The sequence below is a fragment of the Sesamum indicum genome, linkage group LG14 (genome assembly GCF_000512975.1).
Source record: "Sesamum indicum cultivar Zhongzhi No. 13 linkage group LG14, S_indicum_v1.0, whole genome shotgun sequence".
Lineage (NCBI taxonomy): Eukaryota > Viridiplantae > Streptophyta > Magnoliopsida > Lamiales > Pedaliaceae > Sesamum > Sesamum indicum.
In genome coordinates this window covers 3,622,725-3,647,479 of record NC_026158.1, presented here as the reverse complement: position 1 = coordinate 3,647,479, position 24,755 = coordinate 3,622,725, and the positions used below count along the sequence as shown (strand labels likewise).

The 24,755-nt window shown below is 33.0% G+C and overlaps 2 protein-coding genes across 2 annotated transcripts; one reads left to right on the top strand and one right to left on the bottom strand.

The window, feature by feature from the left end:
* Window positions 9,899-10,767, bottom strand: LOC105177074 (egg cell-secreted protein 1.2-like). The gene has a single exon (XM_011100096.2). The coding sequence runs from the start codon at window positions 10,420-10,422 to the stop codon at window positions 9,976-9,978; it is 447 nt and encodes a 148-aa protein (XP_011098398.1). The 5' UTR covers window positions 10,423-10,767; the 3' UTR covers window positions 9,899-9,975.
* Window positions 21,249-23,799, top strand: LOC105176893 (probable glutathione S-transferase). Its single transcript, XM_011099834.2, has 2 exons — window positions 21,249-21,620; window positions 23,292-23,799. Exons 1-2 carry the CDS (start codon window positions 21,303-21,305, stop codon window positions 23,637-23,639), a joined length of 666 nt encoding a protein of 221 aa, XP_011098136.1. The 5' UTR covers window positions 21,249-21,302; the 3' UTR covers window positions 23,640-23,799.

Genomic DNA, 24,755 nt, shown 5'->3' with positions numbered 1-24,755 from the left:
CTACTGTTAATACTTGTAAGTCATGCTTTTGGATTTGGATTTGTATCTTTTGTTACCTATTTTCATGTTTTGTAGTTGAAAAAACATATCCCGAGAGAAGTTCTTAATCTGCATGACTTTCCAAGTCTAACATCATTCTCTACAAAGAAGGATATTTTGACATGAAAGAAAGGAAAGTGTTGTCTACAGATGACTTTCGAATTAGGTGGTTCTCAGGTTCTATTAAGATGATGGTGCTTCCTTAAGAGCAGTAATTTGAGATCTTATATTACAGCTAAGATTGTAGTTATTTCTAATTTAATGATGGCCACAAATATCTCTTTTTAAGCATTCTTAGTTGTGAAAAATAGAACTAAAATATTCTATTGAAGTATATATGTAGGACCGTAGGTCATTGCTAGAGCTCCAAATAGTGTTTCCTTTTAAGGTCATTGCTGTTGATTATGAGAGGCAAAGGAAAGTGTCAGATGAAAGCCTTGTGCAAATTTGCTAGAAATTATATTCCCAAATCAATTTGTTTAGTCTTGTTCAATTTTTTGGGTAATGTCCTAGCTTTAGTATAAAATTTTAAAGGTGTCCTAGTTTTAGGTGGAATTTCTGCATGAAATCAAATGCACACGTGCATCTTGTTTCAAAGTGATTCCGAAGCTGCTTTGGTGCTTAAACGATGGTTGGAGATCAACAATTGTTATTGGCTGAAAATTACCTGTATCTCTTTCTTTGATTTGATTGGGATTTGGAGGTCATGTTTGATGTAGGACAATGCTAGAGCACCAATTTAAGGTACATGTCCTAGTTTATTTAAACACTAAAAGCAATGGCAAATGATGAAGTTTCGAAGCCATCAGTATTACACTGACTTGAGAGGAAACAGTCTTTTTGTTTGCTTCAGCATCACCATAGTGTGCAAGATGGTTGTGAAGGATCTCCACACTGCTAATATTGTAAGTCATGCTTTTGGATTTAGATTTGTATCTTTTGTTATCTACTTCATGTATTGTTGAAAATTTAATATATAGCTGAAGCAAACTCTTTTGAATGAACTTCTTTATCTGCGTGAATTCCAAGTCCGACATCATTCTCTACAGAAGGGTGATATTTTCACATGAAGAAAAGAAAAGGGTTGTTTACAGGTGACTTTCTAATGAGGTGGATAAGTCCGAAAAATGATAGTGCTTCCTTAGTAGCAGGAATTTGAGATCCTATATTGTCGCTAAGGTTGTGGTTATTTCTTATTTAATGTTTGTCACATCCTCTTTCTATGCATTCTTAGTTGGGATAGTTAGAACTTTCTTTCACTGACATATATAGTTCAATGCTAGAGCACCAATTAGTGTTTTCTTTTAAGGTTAATGTACTAAGTTTACAAACACCAAAAGTGATGGCAAGTTATAAAGTTTCGAAGTTATCAGTACTACATTGACTTGAGAGGAAACGGTCTTTTTGTTTGCCAAAAAGCTTATCATCTCTTATTGCTTCAACATCACAACAGTCTGCAATAGGGTTGTGAAGGATCTCCTACTGTTAATACTGTAAGTCATGCTTGGATTTGTTTCTTTTGTTACCTGTTTTCATGTTTTGTTGCAAATTTAATGTAGTCGTTGTACCCTTATTTTTTTAAGGGTAAATTGTATTGATACTCCCCGAGGTTAGGTGTTACAAAAACTGGGTGTTTGTGTAAGTTTTGTATTTAAATAGGGTATAATTATAAATTTGTAATAAATAGAGGAAGTTTGTATATTTTAACATAACCTCATAGGGTGTCAATGTAATTTACCATTTCTTTTATAGATATACATAAATTCGTGCCATTGGTGATTCACGGACCGAATGATTCTAATAATTTTTGAGATTATAAATTGAATTTAGGCCCATACCCTTAATATCTTATTGGGCCTTGAGAGACTGTTATCAGCCCAAAATCAATGCATTGTGTTCACACATAACGGTATAAGTTTTTGTTCAACACAAATAGGTTGCTCGCTATTCTGGTTCTCAATTCCATCACTCTTTTGTTTTTTCCTTTGATGGGTTTTCTTTTCAATTCTCAATTAAGTTGTTTTTTCTCGGGATCGAGAAAGAAAAATTCTTTTATGATATTTGATTGTTCATAGTTTTTAAACTTCTTACTTGTATTTGTTTTCAATTCTTTTGAGTGGAATGAATGGGATTCGAAAGTGGTCGTAAGATCGATCGAAGATGCAGTGATGGAAGAATACTCTCGAAAACTCCATGGAAACACATCAAAAGAAAAAGAGGCGAATAATGCAGATCAGCGTGTGGTCTTCTTCTTGTCTTGTGTGTTCTTGATACTTCTTTTTTTCAGTTTTTGATTCAATTTTGCAATTTCTTAATTTATACCTTTTGGATACTTAACTTTTTATTATTTATTATTTTATTTTCTGTTTTAATCGATACTTTCCTTGACTTTTGTATTCTTTTCCCCATATTTTATATTTCAATTGACTGAAATGGTTTTTGTTTTGGTTTATTCTTTCTTCTTGTTAAATATGTTTGCTTTTTATTATTTTTAATCTTCTTTTGTGTTTTCTTGATAGTTCTTGATTTTAACTTTTGTATTTTTTCATATTTTTATTTTTTAATTTCTGATTTTTTGCATTGCATTTTTTTTTCTTTGTTTTGACATTCCTTGATTTTTTTTATGTCATTTTTTTATGGTTCATTTTTACATTTTACATTTTATTTTTTGTTTTCAATTCCATTGCTCATAATTATTTTTCTCATTGATTGTCTTATAGAGTATCTTGTACATGTACTTTTAATTAACTTTTTAGTCCCTTTTCTTGGGGCAACACTCTTCTCATGAAGCAATGCTTAATTATGTACTAGTCTCTTCTTCTAATCATGAAGAGTCTGAAATTGATGTGTACATCGAAACTCATGAGAGCAGCCTACTGTATATGTGCTTCATGACCCATGTGTTGATTAATCAACAATTTGAGCATGACTAAGGCTTTATCTGAATGTAATTTTGTGTTCTTTGTTAGAATTGTATAGCAGAGAATCTACAAATTCTTAGTTATAAAATTATACTGACTGCGAGTTCCGAAGTTCAGAAGTGGAGTTTGTCATTGAAATGGCTAGTATGATGAGAATAGGACTCAAAAGATTAATCTTTTTGGTTCTTGATAACATATTAATATATCTTGCTTTTTTTCTTTCTAAATCTTACATTAGTTTCTAGTTGTCTTGAACAAAAACGTCTACAATTATGGGAGCCCTGATCCATTGAAGTTTATTGCACATTGCAAACCATCTTATATTGATGGTTGGGAATAAGCAATGGTTGTGATGGATCTCCTACTGTTAATACTTGTAAGTCATGCTTTTGGATTTGGATTTGTATCTTTTGTTACCTATTTTCATATTTTGTAGTTGAAGAAACATATCCCGAGAGAAGTTCTTAATCTGCATGACTTTCCACGTCTGACATCATTCTCTACAAAGAAGGATATTTTGACATGTAGGAGGAAAAGCGTTGTCTACAGATGACTTTTGAATTAGGTGGTTCTTAGGTTCTATTAAGATGATGGTGCTTCCTAAGACCAGTAATTTGAGATCTTATATTACTTGTAGTTATTTCTTATTTAATGATGGCCACAGATGTCTCTTTTTAAGCATTCTTAATTAGGAAAAATAGAACTAAAATCTTTTGTTGAAGTATGTAGGTCATTGCTAGAGCACCAAATAGTGTTTCCTCTTAAGGTAATTGCTATTTATTATGAGAGGCAAAGGAAAGTGTCAGATGAAAGTCTTATGCAAATGTGCTAGAAATTATACTCCCAAATCCATTTGTTTTGTCTTGTTTAATATATTTTCTCCATGTCCTAGCTTTAGAATTAAATTTTAAATGTGTCCTAGTTTTAGGTGGAATTTCAGCAAGAAATCAAATGCATACGTGCTTCTTGTTTCAAAGTGAATCCGAAGCTGCTTTGGTGCTTAAATGATGGTTGGAGATCAACAATTATTAGTGGCTGAAAATTACAAGTATCTCTTTCTTTGATTTGATTGGGATTAGGAGTCATGTCTGATTGTAGGACAATGCTAGAACATCAATTTAAGGTATATGTCCTAGTTTATTTAAACACTAAAAGCAAGGGCAAATGATAAAGTTTCAAAGCCATCAGTACAACAGTGACTTAGAGGAAATGGTCTTTTAGTTTGCTTCAGCATCACCATAATGTGCAAGATGGTTGTGAAGGATCGCCTCACTGCTAATATTGTAAGTCATGCTTTTGGACTTAAATTTGTATCTTTTGTTATCTATTTCCATGTATTGTTGAAAATTTAATATATAGTTAAAGCAAACTATTCCGAATGAACTTCTTTATCTGCGTGAATTTCAAGTCTGGCATCATTTTTCTACAAAGGATGGTATTTTGACATGAAGGAAAGAAAAGGGTTGTTTACTGATGACTTTCTAATGAGGTGGATAAGTCAGAAACATCATGGTGCTTCCTTAGTAGCAGTAATTTGAGATCCTATATTGGAGCTAAGGTTGTGGTTATTTCTTTTTTAATGTTTGCCACATCCTCTTTCTGAGCATATTCTTAGTTGGGAGAATTAGAACTTTCTTTCACTGATATATATATGTAGTTCAATGATGGGGCAGCAATTTAAGGTTAATGTACTAAGTTTTTGTTTGCCAAAAGCTTATCATCTCTTATTGCTTCAAGGTGTTTTACCAGGTTTATCATCTCTTGAAGTGAATCCCGAGTTGTCTTAGCACCATCAAAGTTTCTTTTTCTATTTTTCCTCCCATAACAGAGGGGGAAATACTTTTTCCATATTCTTGGTGTTATGAGTTTCTTTTGTGGCCTTTTTTGTCTTTCTCCAGAGCTAAGTCTTCACCATTTGATACTTTTTCTCTCGGTTTGCTTTATGTTTTTTGCTTAATACTATTCTTCTATCCTTATTATTATTTAAAAAATATTGTATAGGGGTGTAAATGAATCAAGCTCGATTTTTTTTTGGTGAGCTTGAGCTCGAGAGCTAAATTTATTATTATTGTTATTAGAGTGAATCATGAGAATCATCGAAGTTTTACATAAATTTATAAGTAATAAAATAAATAGATTGCATAATACATACTATAAATATACCAAAATATATACTATGATATTTTAATTTATTGTTTTCAATATAAACTACTAATCAGTATCCATACCAAAATTGTAGAAAAGTATCCATTATCTGGAATAATGCAATTGAAATACATAAAAATATTTTATGTTGAGATTAATGTTCACAATCTGCGATAAATTTATATATTTATAAATATTTAGTATCACATTGAATCTTACATTATTAAACAACATGAGTTAATTGGGCTATCAAAACTCAAATCAAATTGTTAGATATCAAATTCACAGAAAAATACATTTGGTTAACTTTTTGGATATCGGATGCTAAGATATCGTATTCTGAATAAGAGTACTTATTCAATACAGTGTATCGTTGAATCAGGCCATATGATTTTATCATATCGTCTGATATGATCTAATACAGTCTTATATTTAAATTTGGTATGAATCGGGTACTTGAATTTTAAGATACCGTAATTGTTGATTAAACTTTTTGATCCCATTATATATAAAAATATAATTAAAATTATATAACCATCATCATCATTATTATTATTACCATTATTTTTAGATTAATTAATAGGAAATACTAAATTTCAACATAAATTTATAAGTGATAAAATGATTGCATAATGCATAGTATGCATGTCGATATAAATATAAAACTCAGAAATAGATAAAAAGAAAATCATAAGTGAATTACTTGTCAATTTAAATATAACATAAAGTTTATATTTACTATATAAAGTTTATATGTGTCATATTAAATAAATATTTTATAAAAATTATTTTAATTTACTAAGTTGTTGATTAAATTTGTTTTTGTATAAGGATTAAATGCATTTGTACCATAATTTATTAGTATTCAAAATAAAATGTATGATATTGATTAATAATTATAATATAAGGTTAATTTTGAGTATAAAATTGATAAGTATTTAATATGAAATTAAATATATAAAAATTTTAAAAATAAAATATATAAAAAATAAAAAAAATAGAAAAAAGCTCGTGAGTTGATAAACAAAGGGAATTGAGCTCAACTCGAGCTGACTTCGAGCTTGAATCGAGCTCAAAATTGAGCTTCGTGATCCAACTTGAATCGTCAACCACCCCCAAATCTTATCTATAGGGAGGAAAAAGAAAAGAAGAAGAAAAGATTCATACAGAAGCCGAAAGCATATCGTTAGATCAAGATTCATGTTCAGATCCATTAAGAAAATATAAACTGGGCCTAAGTTCTGTTTTTACACATCAAGACCCTAGGTTACTGTACCAATTTTGGAACTAAAAGATGCTTTTTTTTTTTTTTTGTTTTAATTCAATTAGATTATTATCAATTAATTTATTTAAATTTGTGTGAACAAATCTGAAAACCTTAAAATGATTTATCATTAATTCTGTACAATTTTTAATCAATAATATTATTATTAAATAATTAGTTATACAAATATATTAATTATTCTAGGTATTATTTATTACATATTTTGTTATAAATTTCAAATGAGAAGGAGTTATTTGTGAATTGTGTCTCAATCAATCGTGAATTTATTGATAAATTATTAGTAGAAATGAAAAGAAAAAATAGGAAATTTAAGACGACATTGGTAAATCTAACACATTGTAAATGACATAATATATTATTGCTAATTCAAATCAACTTATTACTTTTATAATCATTTATTTTAAAATCCAAATTTAAATATGGGCTTATTGCAATTTTGATTCTTCAATTTTAGAGTTGGCAATTTTGGTCCTATAATTTTTAAATATTCGTGATTTTGATCTTTCAGCCCATTTTATGACCATTTTTTGTCCTTCTAGCTCAAAATTAACCATAGGAGATTACATGCTCCAAGTTAGGCCCAACATTCTTCCGAAATAAATTAAAGCTTCATAAATTTGTACATTTTTTCGACCGTCTTGTTCCTAGGTATTTCAAGTCCTCGATTGTACAAACTTCCTCCAACCACATTACCGCTCTTTCAGTAACAAACAACACAATTAAAGAAATATATAAAATTGCAACAACCTTATTTCATTTCCTATCTTAGGGCGTAGAAGACACTTCGATATAGGGATTTAATATGAATTTTGAACAAACAAGTTGAACAGAAGCCTTATTTTTATTGAAAAAATATATAAAATATTACATCGATATTATATCCTCCGTTGGAGGAGACAACTATTTAACCCCTCATATAATTTATTGGGGAAACCCCCATAAACCAAGAAATTTGAAAATACATAGATTCAGAACTCGAAATATTATGCTTTGAGGAGTTGGAGAAGATTTCTGATGATCCCCATCTGCTTTATCGCTCCTTTGTGTATAGTCGTCTGCGGGCTACAAATATGGACTTCAAACTTGATTTTCGATGACATCACTGTGTTCGTCATCTTCTTGTTTTTTTTGGATTTATTGTGTTTGTCATCTTCTTATTCTTTCCAGCTGTTGGCCATGATAATTTGTCGGTCACTTGATTGCTAGTTGGATTTCCAACTTTCTGACTATTGGCTTTTGTTGTCTTCTGCCAACATTCCTACTTTTGATTTTTTTTATATTTTTTAAAATTTACTTTGTCTTGTAAAAAATTCTTTTTATTCTTGTCCAGTTCCAGCTTGGGTTTCTGTTGGGTAACCCGAATTTTTGTCCCAAATAGGGGCTTTCTTGTTTCTGACAGTAAGGGTATACATGGTTATGCCATTGCCTAACATGCAGCATGTTGCATGTCTTCATCGTTGTAGACTTAATTGCTGACAGTTTATTTTTTAATATTAGCATTTTCTTTTTTTTCGAACAAGCTCTCAACAAACTCAATACTTTTTTTTTTTTTTTTCTGTCATGGAGTTTAATAGAAATGATCCATCTAATTTATTTGAAAATATTTTAAACAGATATTTGACTTTGTTTATTTCGATAAGATAGACCCATAATCTCCAGACTCTTATGGTGGAAATGTCATATATATATATATATGGTCCAAATTGGGTACATAGACCCATAGCTATTGATGGGTAAAGACCCAACTCAAATTCAATCTATATTTTCTTAATAGGTCTGGGTCTAATAATATGAGTTTGGGTATGGGTCTTTGAACTAATCTAAGAATCTGCATAGGGGCTTACCCTACCCACACCCCTAGGTTACTAGATGCTTCTCACAATAGAGCTTGCAGGTATTTAAAAGCAAGAGTATTAATATATGCAATATGCTTCAAAAACAGGTCAAAGTTTAAACTATCTCATAAATTTATAAAACTAGTCTAAAATTATCCTAACATACTAGCAGTGATTTGATAAAATTTGAGATCCAAATAAAAACTAAAATAAAACACACAAAAAATTATTAAAATAGACTGAAAATAGAAAAAATCAAAGAATTGCCCCAACAATGATTGAAATGATGGGAATTTGATTATAGAACCATAGCCCCTCACAACATACATAGTAATGAGGCCAAAGTATATGAAAATTACAGAAAATATGAAAAAATAGTTAAAATTGTTGAAAAATGAAAAAAAAAAAAAAAAACTCAAAGAATCATCCTAATAGTAATCAAAATGACATAATTTCGTGATAAAAGGTGGCCCCTTTCTACAATCGTAGTAAGGAGTTGGGGGTCTCCTTAAAAACAAACGATCATGTACATTTAAAATTTTGCCTTCTAACCACACACTTCACACACTATATTTCGATTTTTTGCAGGTCCAAACACTCTAAAATGTATCCACCTTCTCGTTCTACGTCATTTTTAATGTATTTGGAGCCCTATTGCCAAACCAATATAATTTTCTCTATTTTTGTAGTCTCGAAAAACTTAAGAATTTTCAAACATCACATTTCATTTATTTATGTGAAATTTTGTGTGGGTGTTATATGAAAAGAGTAGTGATCCTTGGCTCTCTCTAGCTAAAATTATTTGACCTTTTACGTCTGTCAAATTTGAAGAACTAATCACCATTTTTCTATCATTGGGCACTGTAAAAAATATAATTTTTATTATTGACAAAAAAAATGATGTGCATAAATTAATTACAGATATGCGACAATTACTAGTTGTTATTTTTGCAAGTGACATAAAAAAAATTAACTTTTGCTAAAAATAATGATAAATATTTAGGCCATAAAACTGTCCAAATGTTGATTGATTATAGACAAAATTTTAGTTTTAGCATTAATTTTATTAATTCATTTTTCTTTTATTTAGACTTGGATCGGATTCTAGATCCATAAAATTGTTGATGGGTTGGGTTCACGGTTTGGCCCAAACATATTATACTATTTGAACAAATCCACTGAAATAGTAAATTTGAGGTTTATGAACAAGTTCGAGTTCATTGTTTATATCTCATATTTTATTTTACATAAATTTGTGATTTTATCATAATTTAATTCATTTTTTAAGTTATATTAATGTAATTTGTTTTCAAGAATATATTAATAATTTTGACTGAATCTATATATTATTAATTTGTTGAATTAATATTAGTATAATTAAAAGAAATTCTAAGCAGTAAATTCATTTATTTCCATTATTTTTAAAACTGGACCGGATCGGCCGGTCTGATCATGAACTGATCATGTATTCAGCCCGATTCATGTGGTAAAACTCGTCTTGTCAAATTCAATGTGAATCGGTCAAAACCCGTTAATACCAGTAAAAAATTGGTCAAACTTGTTTGTACTTAAAAAAAAAAACTGAACGTTGACTAAAAGAAGAACGGTCAAAATTGACCGATTCTATCCGGATCCGATTCTGAAAATATTTGTCATTTCTTTTGTAAGAACAATTTTCACACTAAGAACACATGCAGTTAAACATATTACTACTCAAAAGCAAGTCTTATTACATTCTCAATGCCTATAATTACGGAACTAAGCGTGGAAGGTTATAGCACTGATGCAAAGCCGCGGGCGGCGGCGCAGCGGCGGCGGACGCCGCGTCACAATAGCCACGAAGAATGTCGCTTTCTTCTGCGGTTAAACCCAGCGATCCGAGCATCGAGGGCCAGCACTGGTGCTCGATGATCCTGATGGCACTGCAGCAGCCGGGGCCGAGATGAGTCTCCCCGTTGAGGAAGAAGAGCAGCACCTCGCCGCTGCAAGAGTGGAGCTCGAACAGCGCGTCCCAGCAAGAACTCGGCCCCTCTTCGTCTAGTTTCAGCCGCGCTAAAAGGGTGGGTGTCGAGTCGATCTTCCGTGCCGAGATTATCGTAGCGGATGATGCTAAGAAAGACGCGAGCAGGAGGACGAGGAGGTTCGTAGGGTAAGCCATGATTGGATTTGCATGCAGTGATTGGTGTGTGTGGATCATGAAGAGAAGTGGGGGGAATTTATAGGAAGACAGCAGAGAGACGAATTTATGTCGGAAGAGGGAAGGGCTGATGAGTTGTAAGTTATTTTCTGTAACTGATGAGTCTGATTGCTAATATATTGAATAGAAACGAGCGTGCATGTAACTGTTCAGTTATTACCAATCTGCAGCCTGTTTGATCCAAGGCTATGCGTTCGTGTGCTGCAAGATTGTTCTTGAAACGGCAAGAACGGAGCAGGGAGTCGCTGCTATATATTGCCGTCGGGATGATTGTCAGAAGCCTCCAAGAACATCCGAAGAATTTTAGGTCTAATCCAGTGTTTGGAATGTCAGTTTCTACTTTTGAAACAACCAAAAAAATTATTTTTATACCAAAAGGCCCTTCTAGCTGCTTTCACTTTTTTTTTTATAAGTAAATTCAACTTTATTTTGACTACTTTACCTTTATTATATTAATCTTAATTAAACTTTATTATTTTTAATTTATTTTTATAATTATCTATTTATAATCGATATTGGAGTTTCAAAATAATTTGAATAATTTAACAATAATCACATTTACAATTTTACATATTTAATATTCTATTTGCTATATCATCTAATTATATTATTTCGGTAATATATTATTATTCGATTAAACATATTTTTTGTAATATTTTTAAAAAATAAATATAAATATACTAATCGAAATAGAATTTAGTAGTTTTTGTAGAAAATAATTATTATTGACAAATAACAAGTTAAATAATAAGCAAAAAGTAGTATCTTTGACACATAGGGACAAAATGGTCTGTAATCAATTAACTGGATTTTAGAAATGATTTTTCTCAGAATACTATTCAATTTAATTTTTATCTATTTTTCACTTTTTTACAAACAGTACCCACTTTTAATTTTGCTATAACTTCCAACTTTTTTTCTACAAAAAAATCATTATTTTGAAAGAAGAAAGTTTTGCAACACTCCCCAAATTCAATAAGGACTGAAGTTTCAGATCACGTCACTTATAAAAGAGCAAGAAATATGTTGGTACATGAAACGAATGCATCTTAATGGACTGGCCCGCCCTTAGATTAATCTAGTGTTCTTTCTTGTATAGCATATTATAAAAAAAAATAGCATTTTATTTTCTGTACTTTTAAAATAAAATTTAAAAAAATAAATTACTTTATTTTAAAAAATATAAGAAGATAAATTAATATATTTTAAAAAATACAAAAAAAATAAATTACTATTTTTATTTTCAAAAAAAAATAATTTACTCATTTTTTCAATATCACAAGATTGGTTGCATTTTTCCCCAATCTCCTATGTAGAGGGCATAGTGATTTTTTTTTCTTTTCAAAGGTTTATGTTGTCATTTTCTTGTTGTCCGGGGGAAATTTTGTGTCGATTAGTGTTTTGTATGAGGTAAATACGATTAATTGCTGGAGCAGATCACGAGGAAGAAATTATTATTACTTATTACACATTATCAATTGCAATTTTACTTTATTGTTAGCATCTCGCCACTAACATTATTTGTTTTAAAATTATGATATTTGCTGCAAATATTTTCTTTTCTTAAAAGGATTCATGTTGATGTGTGTAATCTAATTTTAAATTGTATCTACGATGCTTAATGGGATATGGTTCCAGAATGGTTTGAGTACTCCTAGATTTCTTCTAGCTAGTAGAAGACCTGTCAGATACACAATTGTAAGGAAGGGGAATAACACTTTTCGTCTCATAATTTAGGGCATTTTTACTTTTGATTTCATTGATTATTAAATTCTCATTTTTGGTTTCGTAATTTCTTAAATATAGCACTTTTGGTCCCATAACACATTTTTGTTAAATATTTTAACAGAAAATAGTATGAGGTTGTTAGAATCTTTACACTTTTGGTCCAATATATTACTAGATTCTCATTTTTTGTTCCATAACTTTTAAACAATAGCAATTTTGGTTCCATGCACTTAACGGCCACGTGGTCTTTTCTGTTAAACATCTAACGGAAAGATGTCATGGAATTAAAAGTGCCACCTTTTAAAATTATGCGACAAAAAGTAAAAATTCCTTAACTAATGGAACCAAATGTAATTCATCCATTCTTTCAGTTGCTCAGCTCTCCTAGTCTTGCACTTGGTTTTGGAGGGAAAACCAAGCTGTGGCAATAGAGACTAATCTGCTCCATTAAGGTATAAACTTTCTAAAGGAGCCCTAGCCCCTACTAGTTCCATACTAAGATTTTCATGGCGACCGATAGGTCTACATAGTAGTCTACTGCCGATATGGATTAAATATCCTCATCCGTTAAATGTAGTCCCCTCTTTGGGGGTTGCATTGCCGCTGGGTCATGTTTGATGATGTTTACGTCATACCCCCTTGTTGTCACATCCACTACTACTCGTGCTGCCCTCTCGCTCTCAGAATCACGAAACGATGGCAAACATCCAAGCAATTCTCCATCTTCAACTTCATCAGTTTTTGATTGCTGAGAAGCTATCTAGCGACTAGTCATTAGATTTTGAATAAGATACGATTTTCTTCGTGGATCAAGAGTTGAATCGCAAGACACCTTCCTTATCTCTGGTTCATTTGGAAAGTATCTTTCCACCCAGGCTTAAATGTATAATCACTTTGGTCCATGGATTCATGTCTATTATATTTAATGAAGATTTTGCCAACATTTTCATCCCACTGTTTCCTTGTGTCGTTCTCCCTTCAATGTAGAGGACTTAAGCCATACTTCTCCAAAAGGTTGACTCCCTTATCTTATCCTCCACCATAGGAATGTGTTGCCACTGCTGCCATGATCACATGGATCACAGGGATGCTACAGTCTTAGCACTCCCAGAAAGTGGAACATGGGCTGGCCAGCAACAACTGCATGATACTCTCACTTTCTTTCGCTCAGTGCTCGAATCAAATGAAGAATCATATTCGAGGTTTCGACCCAGCACACATGCTTTGGCACATAGACCAATATGATCTGGAGATATTGGCATATCAGAAGGACCATGTTTCTTTCTTACCAAACCTCTCTTTGTTTCAGAATATACCAGCCATGCATAAGGAGCTATAGAAGGAACCTCACTGTTAATCACAAAGCAAAGATAAAAATGCAGCAAATTTCATGCACCTCACAAACAATAATAAAAAAATGACAGCAATGTAGAGCTGTGGTTGCCGCTATCAAGGGGTGCACATGCGAGGCAAGAGCTATGAGCTCCACCAGCCTACCTTATCTGCATTCCCATTGCGTATGCAGTTGGCCGATTAACACTCAGAATCAACTCACAATCTTTAAAAAGCTCAAGATCCTCATCAGCATTAGAAGTCTCTTTTTGAAGCACCATATTCCAAAGAGGAGTCTGTGCTCTAAAGATTTCATATAGTCGAGCTTTTGGCCCAACCACACATGCTTTGGCACACAAATCAAATCTGACCCTTGTTTATTGGCACATCAAAATGACCGTGTTTCTTTGTTACCAGCCATAGATACAAACAAAGAGAAGAGAGAAGTCGGCAACTTAATTTCTTTTCTTTTTTCTTGCCCTTTCTTCTCTACTGCTCCGGCTTTTCAAACCCAGGTATTCTTTCTTGAATTTTTGTATTGCACCCACCTCCATTGCTGCTTCTCCTCGGTGCGCTGATTAGTGAACAAACCCATCTTCGCTGCCATCAACTGGAGTAATAAACCCAAATGAAAACCCTCAAATAATGGTACTAAACCCTAACCCCTCCGTTGATTTTTCAGGGTTTTAAGCAGTGGGGTTTTCAGAAAACTCTTCGGTTGCCCCTGCTTTTCTTCTCTCTTTGTTCAAGATTGCAAGATCCTTCAAGAATCTCTCTTTGTCACAGCCTACTTGATTTCATCTCTATAAATGGTTCTTGATTTCGCATAGCTTTTCTTGGAATTGGAGGGTCTCGTGTTATATCTGCTGCATCCGACACCTTTTTATCCAACACCCAGACGCAGACGATAGGGTAGACAGTATGCACGTGGGTGTCACGAGACATACTTGAGTCAATTTTCAGGCAAGGCCAGGGCTAACGGAGGCAGTCTAATCGATGAGTTTGTAGTTTGTACAGTCTTCTTGATGACAGCGGAGTCCTTGGCTAAGGCCTGTGTTAAGGTTTTCATATTGAGGGACATGATTGGGGATGAATTGGGAAAGTAGTGGGGACATGAACTTGAACAATGGGTGAGGGCTGACAACATGGTGACTTGTTGGATATTAAATTCAATATCCAAAGATATCGTTGAAAGTTTCATGTACACCAAGACTTCAAAAGATCTATGGACTGAGCTAGAAACCAGATTTGGGCCGAGTAATGGTCCAATAATCTATCGGCTGAAAAGGGAGATGATTTCAACCACTCAAGGTAATCTTTCTGTGTTTGCTTATTTCTCTAAATTGAAGAAAATCTGGGACGAATTGGCCTGCTTTGTACCAACTCCAGAATGCAGTTGTGGGGCAATGAAGATTATTACAGAAATGCAAGAATCAGACCAATTGATGCAGTTCCTAGTGGGACTAAATGAAGCCTATGAGCAATCAAGAAGTTAGATCTTGATGATGGATCCACTTCCTAGCACAAGCAGGGCCTATTCCATGGTCTTAAGAATGGAAAGCCAAAGGGAACTCAATACCAGCAATTCATGTCCACCACAAAACATGGCTATGCAGATTACAAGAACGTATGAAAGGCCAAAGGGATTTCAGAAAAAGAAAACCAATGCAGACAAGAAATCTCAAATCTGCAAGAAATGTGGGAAATCTGGGCACACCAAAGAAGTTTGCTTTGAAATCTATGGATATCCCGATTGGTACAAGACTATTGTTGAACAAAGAAAAGGAAGCAACAAGGCTCCCATGGCTGCAGATCAGAGAGCAAGCTCACAATGCAACAAGTGAAGGAAGTTTTATAAAAATTGTGAGAAGTGAACTTCAAAAATACTTTGGAGGAATGGAATCAGGAGCTTCCACTACAGACAGCGATTTCAGGTACTATAGCTCTTCTCCTTCCTTCCCTCCTTCTTTCCTTCATCTGAGCACAACTGCAGTTGCTTTGGTGAAGAAATACTGGACAAGCTGCCTGTAATTTTACATGGTCTGACAATGGTACTGAATTTCAAAGCACACAATGTCAAGATTTCTTTAATGGTAGTGTGTATAATTCATCAAACTTCATGTACCTATACACCACAACAAAAAAATGGCATAGTTGAAAGAAAGCATAAACATCTTTTACAAGTTGCTAGATCTCTTATTTTTCAATCTAACCTTCCAAAAATATTTTGGACAGAAGCCATTTTAACTGCTACTTACATTATAAATAGAATCCCCACACCTCTTTTAAAATGGAAAACACCTTATGAAACATTATACAAGAAACTTGTTAATTGCACTCACCTTAGAATCTTTGGCTGTTTATGTTTTGGTACAAACACATTTCGTAATAAATCCAAGTTTGATCCTAGAGCCTCTAAATGTGTTCTACTTGGACATGCTAATAATCAAGAAGGTTATAAACTTTATGACATTAAAAATGGGATAATCATAGTGTCAAGGGATGTTACCTTTCAAGAACATATTTTCCCTTACATAGGTCGGCAAGCTGACCCCATAACCTGCTCCACACCTGCCTTAAACTCTGTAACTAACTTACTGGAAAATGATGATGATATTTGAGATAATGCTGAACATACTTTGGAACCATTACAGGATCAGACACTTCACACACAACCTGAACCGTCTAACATACCTAAGAGATCATCTAGAATCACTTCTAGACCTATAAGATTGCAGGACTTTATATGTTCACAAGTTTCAGAACAAACTGATTTATTTACAGCCACTTATAGTTCAGATATGCATGCTTGTCTCCTTGTTGCTAATTCTCATGAACAAGAACCAAAAACTTATAACCAAGTCATCAAAAGAAAAGAACGAAAAAATGCTATGAGGGCATAATTAGATGCATTGGAAAGGAATAACACATGGGACATAGTTAAGTTGCCTGAAAATAAAAGAACAATAGGTTGTAAATGGGTGTACAAAGTTAAGCTTAACTCTGATAGCACTATTGAGAGATATAAGGTAAGATTAGTTGCTAAGGGATATAATCAAATACCTGGAATTGATTTCTTGGACAGCTTCTCACCTGTAGCCAAAACAGTTACTGTTAAAATATTATTGGTTGTAGCTACAAAACTTAACTGGCATGTTCATCAATTGGATATCACTAATGCATTCTTACATGGCTTTATAGATGAAGAATTGTATATGCAGGCTCCTGAAGGGCATGACATTCAAAAGGATCATGTTTCTAAGCTCAAAAGGTCCATATATAGCTTGAAACAAGCCTCTAGACAATGGAATCATGAGTTTACTTCCAAATTTAAAGCTTATGGATTTGTACAATCCAAATATGACTATTGCTTGTTTACTAAAACTACATCTACTGGATTATATTGTTTACTTGTGTATGTAGATGATGTTTTAGTCACAGGACATTCAGAGGATGAAATTTCAGAGATAAAGAAATATATGGACAAGATATTCACTATTAAAGATTTGGGAACAACAAGATATTTCCTAGGTCTTGAGATTGCAAGATCAGAAATAGGTATGTCCACAACACAAACAAAGTATATTACTGACATTATCAAAGATGCAAGTATGGAAAATGCAAAAGCAGCAGCAACACCACTACCTTCTGGAATCAAACTTAGTGAATTTGAAGAAGAACAACTGGAAAATCCAGAGAAATATAGAAAATTATTAGGAAAGCTGTTGTGCCTGGGATTCAGTAGACCGGACATATGTTTTGCAACTCAACAACTAAGTCAGTACATGCAACACCCATGTCAACAACACTGGAATGCTGAAATACACCTCGTTAAATACTTGAAAGGAACCCTTCACAGAGGTTTATACTTTCCAGTCACGCAGAATTTTGACTTAGTTTCATACTGCGATGCTGATTGTGCCAGTTGCAAGGATACAAGAAGATTAGTGAGTGGTTTCTGCATATTTTTGGGAGGACTAATTTCTTGGAAACCAAGAAACAAACAATTGTGTCACGATCTACTGTGGAAGCAGAATACAGGAGCATGGCATCTGCAACCTGTGAGCTCATTTGGATACATAATTTGCTTGGAGAATTCTCAAGGTGCCTACCCCTATTCCATTTCTATGTGACAATCAATCTGCACTTCACATTACAGCTAATCCCGTGTTTCATGAAAGAACAAAACACTTGAAAATTGATTGTCACATAGTGCGTGACAAGTATAAGGAAGGTTTCTTGGCTCCTCAGCACATAGCTTCAAGAAATCAGATTGCAGATATCTTCACTAAGGCACTTCCAGGACCAAGCTTTGCCTCTTTTGTTTCCAAGTTGGGACTTATCAATGTCTTGACAAGTCCAACTTGAGAAGGGGCTATAAAAAAGCAACTGCAGTCATGCTCAGATGAAGGAAAGAAGGAGGGAAGGAAGGAGAATAGCTACAGTACCTAAAATTGCTGTCGCACTTTTGATAAGAATAACACCTTTTATACTTAGTGGAATTACGTTTTCTTATAGCCATTGCCTTAAGTTGTGTTTTCACTTATAGAAGCGTTCCCATGCTTTATTAGTTCCTTTAGTCAGTTTATTAGTTGTTAGCAGTTTACTCTGTTATTTGCCTATAAACAGGACTTTGTCTTCTTCAACTGTAAGTTGATTACAACAACTGCAAAACTTCTACTTCTTGAATGAAATTCTTGTTGATTGTTTCCATGGCTTCCCTGCGCATTTGCTTTACAATTTTACACTCTCTTAACAGAGAAGCATCTACGTCGAATCATAGATGCTGCAAAATGAAGTGGAATGTTGATCAATGATATCTTCGTGAAGAGAGTAGTGTTGGTATAGGGTTGGATGCAGGCTGGATGTCGTCTTGTTGCATCTGATTTTCCCCCTTCTGAATAAGAAGCTCGGCCTGCCCATCCACCTCTTTGGTCACCATCTGTTCCTCATGTCTCAAGCTTCTACTGACTCGATCCCAATCCATGCTTAACATTCCCGAATTCGAGCGCTCGAGATTGATGTTCACAACCTCCTTTGCCCTACTGTCGTGGATCGACCTCCTTACATACGATCCCCTCTTGAGAACCGAGACCCATTAGCACTGTTGCTTGCTGCTTAACTGAAGTCTCCAAAAATGGCCGCTCCTCTCTTTTTCCCTAAATCTTGGTGCTTGTTGATAGCCAACCAGCTATTCATTTTGTCTTTTGGGCTTGGAGTCGACCCCTAAGTGGCGCGGGGGCATGCAACCAAGAGTCGTACGGGGTTTTCGCTCTCGAATCAACAAATACCCTCTTGGAACCTTTGCTCAGAATACTTCCCTATGTGGCCTAGCCGCCCGTAGAGGTAACAAAAGTTCAGAATCCGTTCGTAAGTAAAATTTACTAGGTGCTCATCCCCCATCTTTGTACGAATTTTCAGTGCTCGTTTTAGTGGATTATTGACATTGATAGCTACCCGGGTACATAACAAATCACCCCACTTTCGCCCTGCCTCGTCCATCTCCAGATCCTGGAAAATACCCAATCAATTCCCTATATGCAGAGTGATGCCTAAATTCATCCTATTCAACAACAGCTCATGAACGTGAATCTAGAAGTCGCACCAGTTAAGGTCCAAGCTCATGGAATTTTTATTAGGGTCGATCCTGATAAGAATAAGAATATTCTCAAAACTCCACCGGCACCCCCTCCAACGCCATCTGTCGGTCTATGATTTGAAAAAATCATTCGGCCCCCTAGCAACTGCGTGAACTCCATACCTATAACTGGGAGAATCATGCTCCTAATCAACGAACACAGACCATCAAAGTTATAGGCTCTTTGAGAGAGCAGTCGTCCCCACAAGGAACAAATTTTTAGTACCTTTATCCGCTTTCCACAGCCCATTCCAGACAATTCCTCCGTCCTCCTCGTCATTGGTCAGACGGAGAGGATAATGGCTTCATTTAATTATTATTAAGAGCCAACAATACTGATTAATTGGGATTCCACCACTCACTTGTAATCTTATCACATACAGCTAATTTTTGTAAAAGTTTGGAGTCATCATTTCAAATGAAGACTCCAATCTCTTTTTTTAGTTAAAAAGAAATATTGGTGGAAAATTAACTGATCCACTAACGACTCCACTTGTATTTATTTATTTTTGTTAATTATTACTTAGTTTTAAATAATAGTAATTAATATTTTAAATTATAATAAATAAATATAAATAAAATTTCAGTAATATTTAATAATTAATATTAATTAAAAAGGGCATCTAAGTTAAATCTACTCTAATCAATATGCATCAAGATATAATATTTTACCAATTCAATTTTAATCAATTAGTGCATCTCATGATTATTTGCCATCTAAATCTACAATATTATTAAGTCAGTTACACATTCATACTTATTAATGGTTATCAAGAACAAAATGATCCAATAAATTCAGTAGTTGAGGAAAGAAGTCAACAGAACACCAAGAACGAACTTGTGGGACGCATATTACTATTAAAATTTGTAATTTAGCCTAATTTTGTAATATCTTTATTGTTTTTCTATTTTAAATTTTTTTGTACACAAATGTAATCTTACATTTTATTTTTAATTAATATTAATATTTATTAATGATTAAATATTACATAAATAAGCCGGCCAGAATTTCCTTCACGTCACATAATAATAATAATAATAATAATAATAATAATAATAATAATAAAACACGTCTTCTCAACTGACCCATAGTAGTTTCGTGGAAATCCATAATGTTGTTACTTTAGGATACTAATAAATTTCCATCATTATCATTAAACTCTAATCCCTTGACCTCAAAAACAGTAATTACTTTGGGCAGTCAAGAATCGCCAGCCCAACCATCACTCCAAATAGCATTATAACAAATGACAAACAAATTATGTGTTTTATACTTAAAAATCCTTCTAAAAATATAAAATTATATTTTTCTATAGAAAACTTTTGAAGTTATACTTGCACTTTCTCCGAAAAATTTTCGTTTACCATTAATTATACTCTTCTTGTAACAGTTTCGTTGAAAAATTTTGATGCCAATAAAAGAATTATATAAATTTTCGGATTAAAGCCAATTTTAGTTCCCTAACTTCAGGCAATTGTCATTTTAATCCCGTAATTTACTAGGGTTTCATTTTAGTCCTCTATAACTTAAAAAAGCTCAATTTTGGTGCACGTTTTTATTTTCATGTCGTCACTACATCGTCGCCACGTGAGCTTTTTAAGCCAATACAGACAAAACCTTCAATTTAAAAAGTCACTTGAAGGCCATTGTGATATTTTTCGGTAATTGAGGCAAATTTCCGACCAAATGTATACAAATTGAGCTTTTTTAAGTTATAGAGAACTAAAATGAAACTCTAATAAATTAAAGGACTAAAATGAGAATTGTCAGAAATTAGGGGACTAAAATTACCTTTAATCCCAAATTTTCAATTATACCCCTTAATCATGCACATCTGAACACACACAACACACTAACACATCACACACACGCACCAGCTTGAAAGATATATGTTTATGTCAATATTTTCAATCGAAATTCTAATCAAAAGATATAAGTATAATATATATAAAAATAAAATTGGGAAAAAGGATAAATTTTTATTTTTAGAGGGGTCGAAGCACAATTAACCCAAAAATAAAAATAATATTTTTTCCAATAAATACTTGGTCAGAGTTGACATGCTACCCCACATAAATTACCTCTCAATTATCAGTACATATATATGTATATTTTATCTGTATAATATACATATATTTGCTACATAGAGTACAGCAGAGAAATTGTTGCGGAATTGAAGAAATGGCCGGCGAGGAACTGATCCTGTTGAACTTCTGGCCGAGCATGTTCGGAGCCAGAGTGAGAATTGCACTGGCAGAGAAGGGACTGAGGTATGAGGAAAAAGCGGAGGATTTGCCATACAAGAGTCGGCTGCTCAGGAAGATGAATCCAATCTACAAGAAAGTCCCAGTTCTCATTCACAATGGAAAACCAGTGTGTGAGTCTCTGATTATAGTTGAATATATTGATGAGATGTGGAGTGATAGAGCCCCACTTCTTCCTTCTGATCCCTCTGCAAGAGCTCATGCCAGATTCTGGGCTGCTTTTATTGACAAAAAGGTGTGCATTTGCTCCCTCTTATACCATACATTAGGGCAAAAATACAAACCACCTCATCTGATATTAAAAAAGAGCAAATTATCTCTATAAATAAATTTAGCAATTTATCTTTGTACTTTCTAAAATCAAGTAATTTACGTTTGTATTCTGCACACAAGGGTAAATTTTTTTTTTTTCTGATAAGGGTAATCTGCTCGTTTATAATATTATAGAGATAAATTGTATTAAATCCCATGAATTACTTTATCAGGGTTTTGACTAGGTTAAGAATTATGCTTAAATTGACACATAAATTAAGAATTACTGGGTTCTGTGTAATGACAATGAAAATATTGTTGAGTATTAGTGTTGTAATGAAAAAGAAAAGATGGGTAATGGTTTGAGCACCATTTCTTGTCTCCATCACTTTGTTGGTGAGGATCGAGATTAAATACAACAGTCTTTCCTGGAAAATAATAATAGGTAAGACAATTTCTTGAAAAGAAAGAAAAGAGAAAAAGACAACATGAGCTCCTAAATTAGAGAGAAAAATGCAAGACTATCCCTTGATGCAGAAGGCATATTGAATATTTTTTGGGCAATAATTCAGATGTCCTGTTGTTATTTTGTTATGGTAGCAAAAATGTTAATGAAGGGTGAATATTTATAAATTTGTCTAGTTTTAGGATTTTATTTAAACTACATATTTAGGAAAAATTGTTTGGTTATTATGAATTTATACGTACACGGGCTTGAGACAAAACAAGATTAGATTGGACAACCTTAAATAAAAATACACGAATCTTGGCCTATTCATATGAAATAGAGATAGGGTATTAGATATGCAGGGTAAATTACATTTTTTGTTTCATAAGTGGATCTATTTTTAATTTTGGTCTCACACTCATATCAATTTGCACATTGAGTCCCATATGTGGTTTTTTTTTTTTTAATTTGAGGACTATTGAGGGATTTCCGTCCAATTGATAACGGGTCTCTCTGTACTTGCTGTTAAATGTGGAGGGAAAATGTGGAGATTTGGCGGAAAAATCAACAACTTGATGGGAAAAACCATTGCACTATCTTCCTTCTATTTAAATCCTATTTCTTCATTTCTCTCTTGCATTTAATAGAAAAAATGTCACAAAATTTGGCTGCCGTTATTAATTTGACGGAAATCCTTCAATGGTCCTCAAATTGAAAAAAAAAAAAAAAAAAAAACCATATATGGGATTCAATGTGCGAATCGACCTGAGTATGAGACCAAAATTAAAAACAAATTCATTTATGGGACCAGAAAATTTAATTTACCATATATATGCATACGAGTTGTAAGAAATTAACCCCACATCACATGTAAAATTACTAACTCCAATTAACAAAACATTAATTGTTTCTTTTATAATTCAGTATATATCCTCTAACTTGAGACATTCAAACTACATGGAATGAAATACTATTTATTTTTTAGTAAAAAATACAAACAACCTCCCTTATGATATTACAAACAAGTAAATGACCTATTTATGAAAAAAAAAATAGTAATTTACTTTTCTGTATTTTAAAAAATATAATATATTTTTTAAAATAAAGTAACTTAAGATTATTTTATTTTAAATTGCATCAAACCCTTTATTTTTCTACAAAGGAAAAAGAGAAAAAATAAAGTTTATATGATTTTAAACTATGCAGCTTCACGGGTTGGGCAATAGGATAACATGGCATGAGAGCAAAGAGGAGGTGGAGGAATGTAAGAAGGAGCTGATAAAGATTTTGAAGGTGCTGGAAGATGTGTTGGGAGAGAAGCCGTATTTGGGGGGGGAGGTGTTTGGATTTTTGGACATAGCTCTTATGGGATACTACCCCAGTTTTCATACCTATGAAACTTGTGCTAATTTCAGAATAGAGGATGAATGCCCTAAGCTGATGGAATGGGCTAAGAGGTGCTTGGAGAGGGAGAGTGTGTCCAATTCTCTTAGTGATCCCAACAAGCTCTTGCACATGGTGATGCGTTCCAGACACCAGTTTGGACTAGATTAGTGTCACAACTTTGATTAGATTAGACAAGAATAATGAGGAAGGGGACATTTCATTTGGGTCTGTCTGAATTTTTGTGTTGCTATCAGAGTTTTTTTTTCTTCTTTAATATGTTTGCTACCCACTTTAATAGGGTTTAACGAGATTTATCTTTATAATATTATAGATGAGCAAATTATCCTCCTATGAGAAAATTAATAATTTATTCTCCTACATTTTTTAAAATGAAGTATTTTAGCCCTGAACTCTTTATTTTAAAAAATGTAAAGAAATAAATTGTTATTTTTTTTTTATAAAAAGATAATTTGAATATCATGTGTTCTCACGTCGAGATGACATTATGATATGCCACGATCTTGTCAATCGTGTCATTTCCCAATTCTTTTACAAACAATTGTTGAGAATGTGGGTTGTGGGCTCCATCATATTTGCTTTATCTATTAAATCAAACAAAAATCACAAGAGTGTTCGTGTAAAGGTATTTTGACCGGTTTGTTTCGTAATAGAAAAAATGAATGAAAATTTATCAAGAATTAATAAATTGAGTTAGTTGTGAATCATCATTAAAATAAGAGATTTATCAATAATTTTTTCAAATAATAAAAAAATTATTTGATAATTTATACCCAAATTTAAAGAAATTTGTTGTAATTTATTTAAAAATTTATTTATAAGATTAAAACCATGGGAAACCACATTAACCAAGGGGGAGAGTGCTAGGAGAAAGCCTTGACGTTTCAATTAATTAAAAAGATTAGAAAATGGGTTAGCTATACTTCCTTCTCCTGATGTTTGGTGTAGTTATACGTAAATTTTCTATGGTTTGAAAATTACATCTAGTATCTCTAAGGCTTGTTTTAATTTAACAAATAAGTCCTTCTATTAGTCAAAATTCATTAAATTTATCAATATTAATAATAAAACTGAATGAAAATTGATAACTTCGATTGACTTATTACTAACTTATTGTAGGTCAAATAATTTTTTTTCTTCTAAGCTACCCTTATAACAATGAAGATATACCTTCTCACATGCATTAACGTGTGAAGACCTATAAGAGTAATTTGATCATAAAAAGAATTATTTGATCTGTAATAAATTAGTATTAAGTCAATCGAT

What these genes read in the sequence shown, in the direction of transcription:
- LOC105176893 (XM_011099834.2), top strand. Translation starts at nt 21,303, where the DNA reads ATGGCCGGCGAGGAACTGATCCTGTTGAACTTCTGGCCGAGCATGTTC. An exon ending in CTGCTTTTATTGACAAAAAG is followed by an intron (nt 21,621 to 23,291) that starts GTGTGCATTTGC and finishes TAAACTATGCAG; the next exon opens with CTTCACGGGTTGGGCAATAG.
- LOC105177074 (XM_011100096.2), bottom strand. Translation starts at nt 10,422, where the DNA reads ATGATCCACACACACCAATCACTGCATGCAAATCCAATCATGGCTTAC.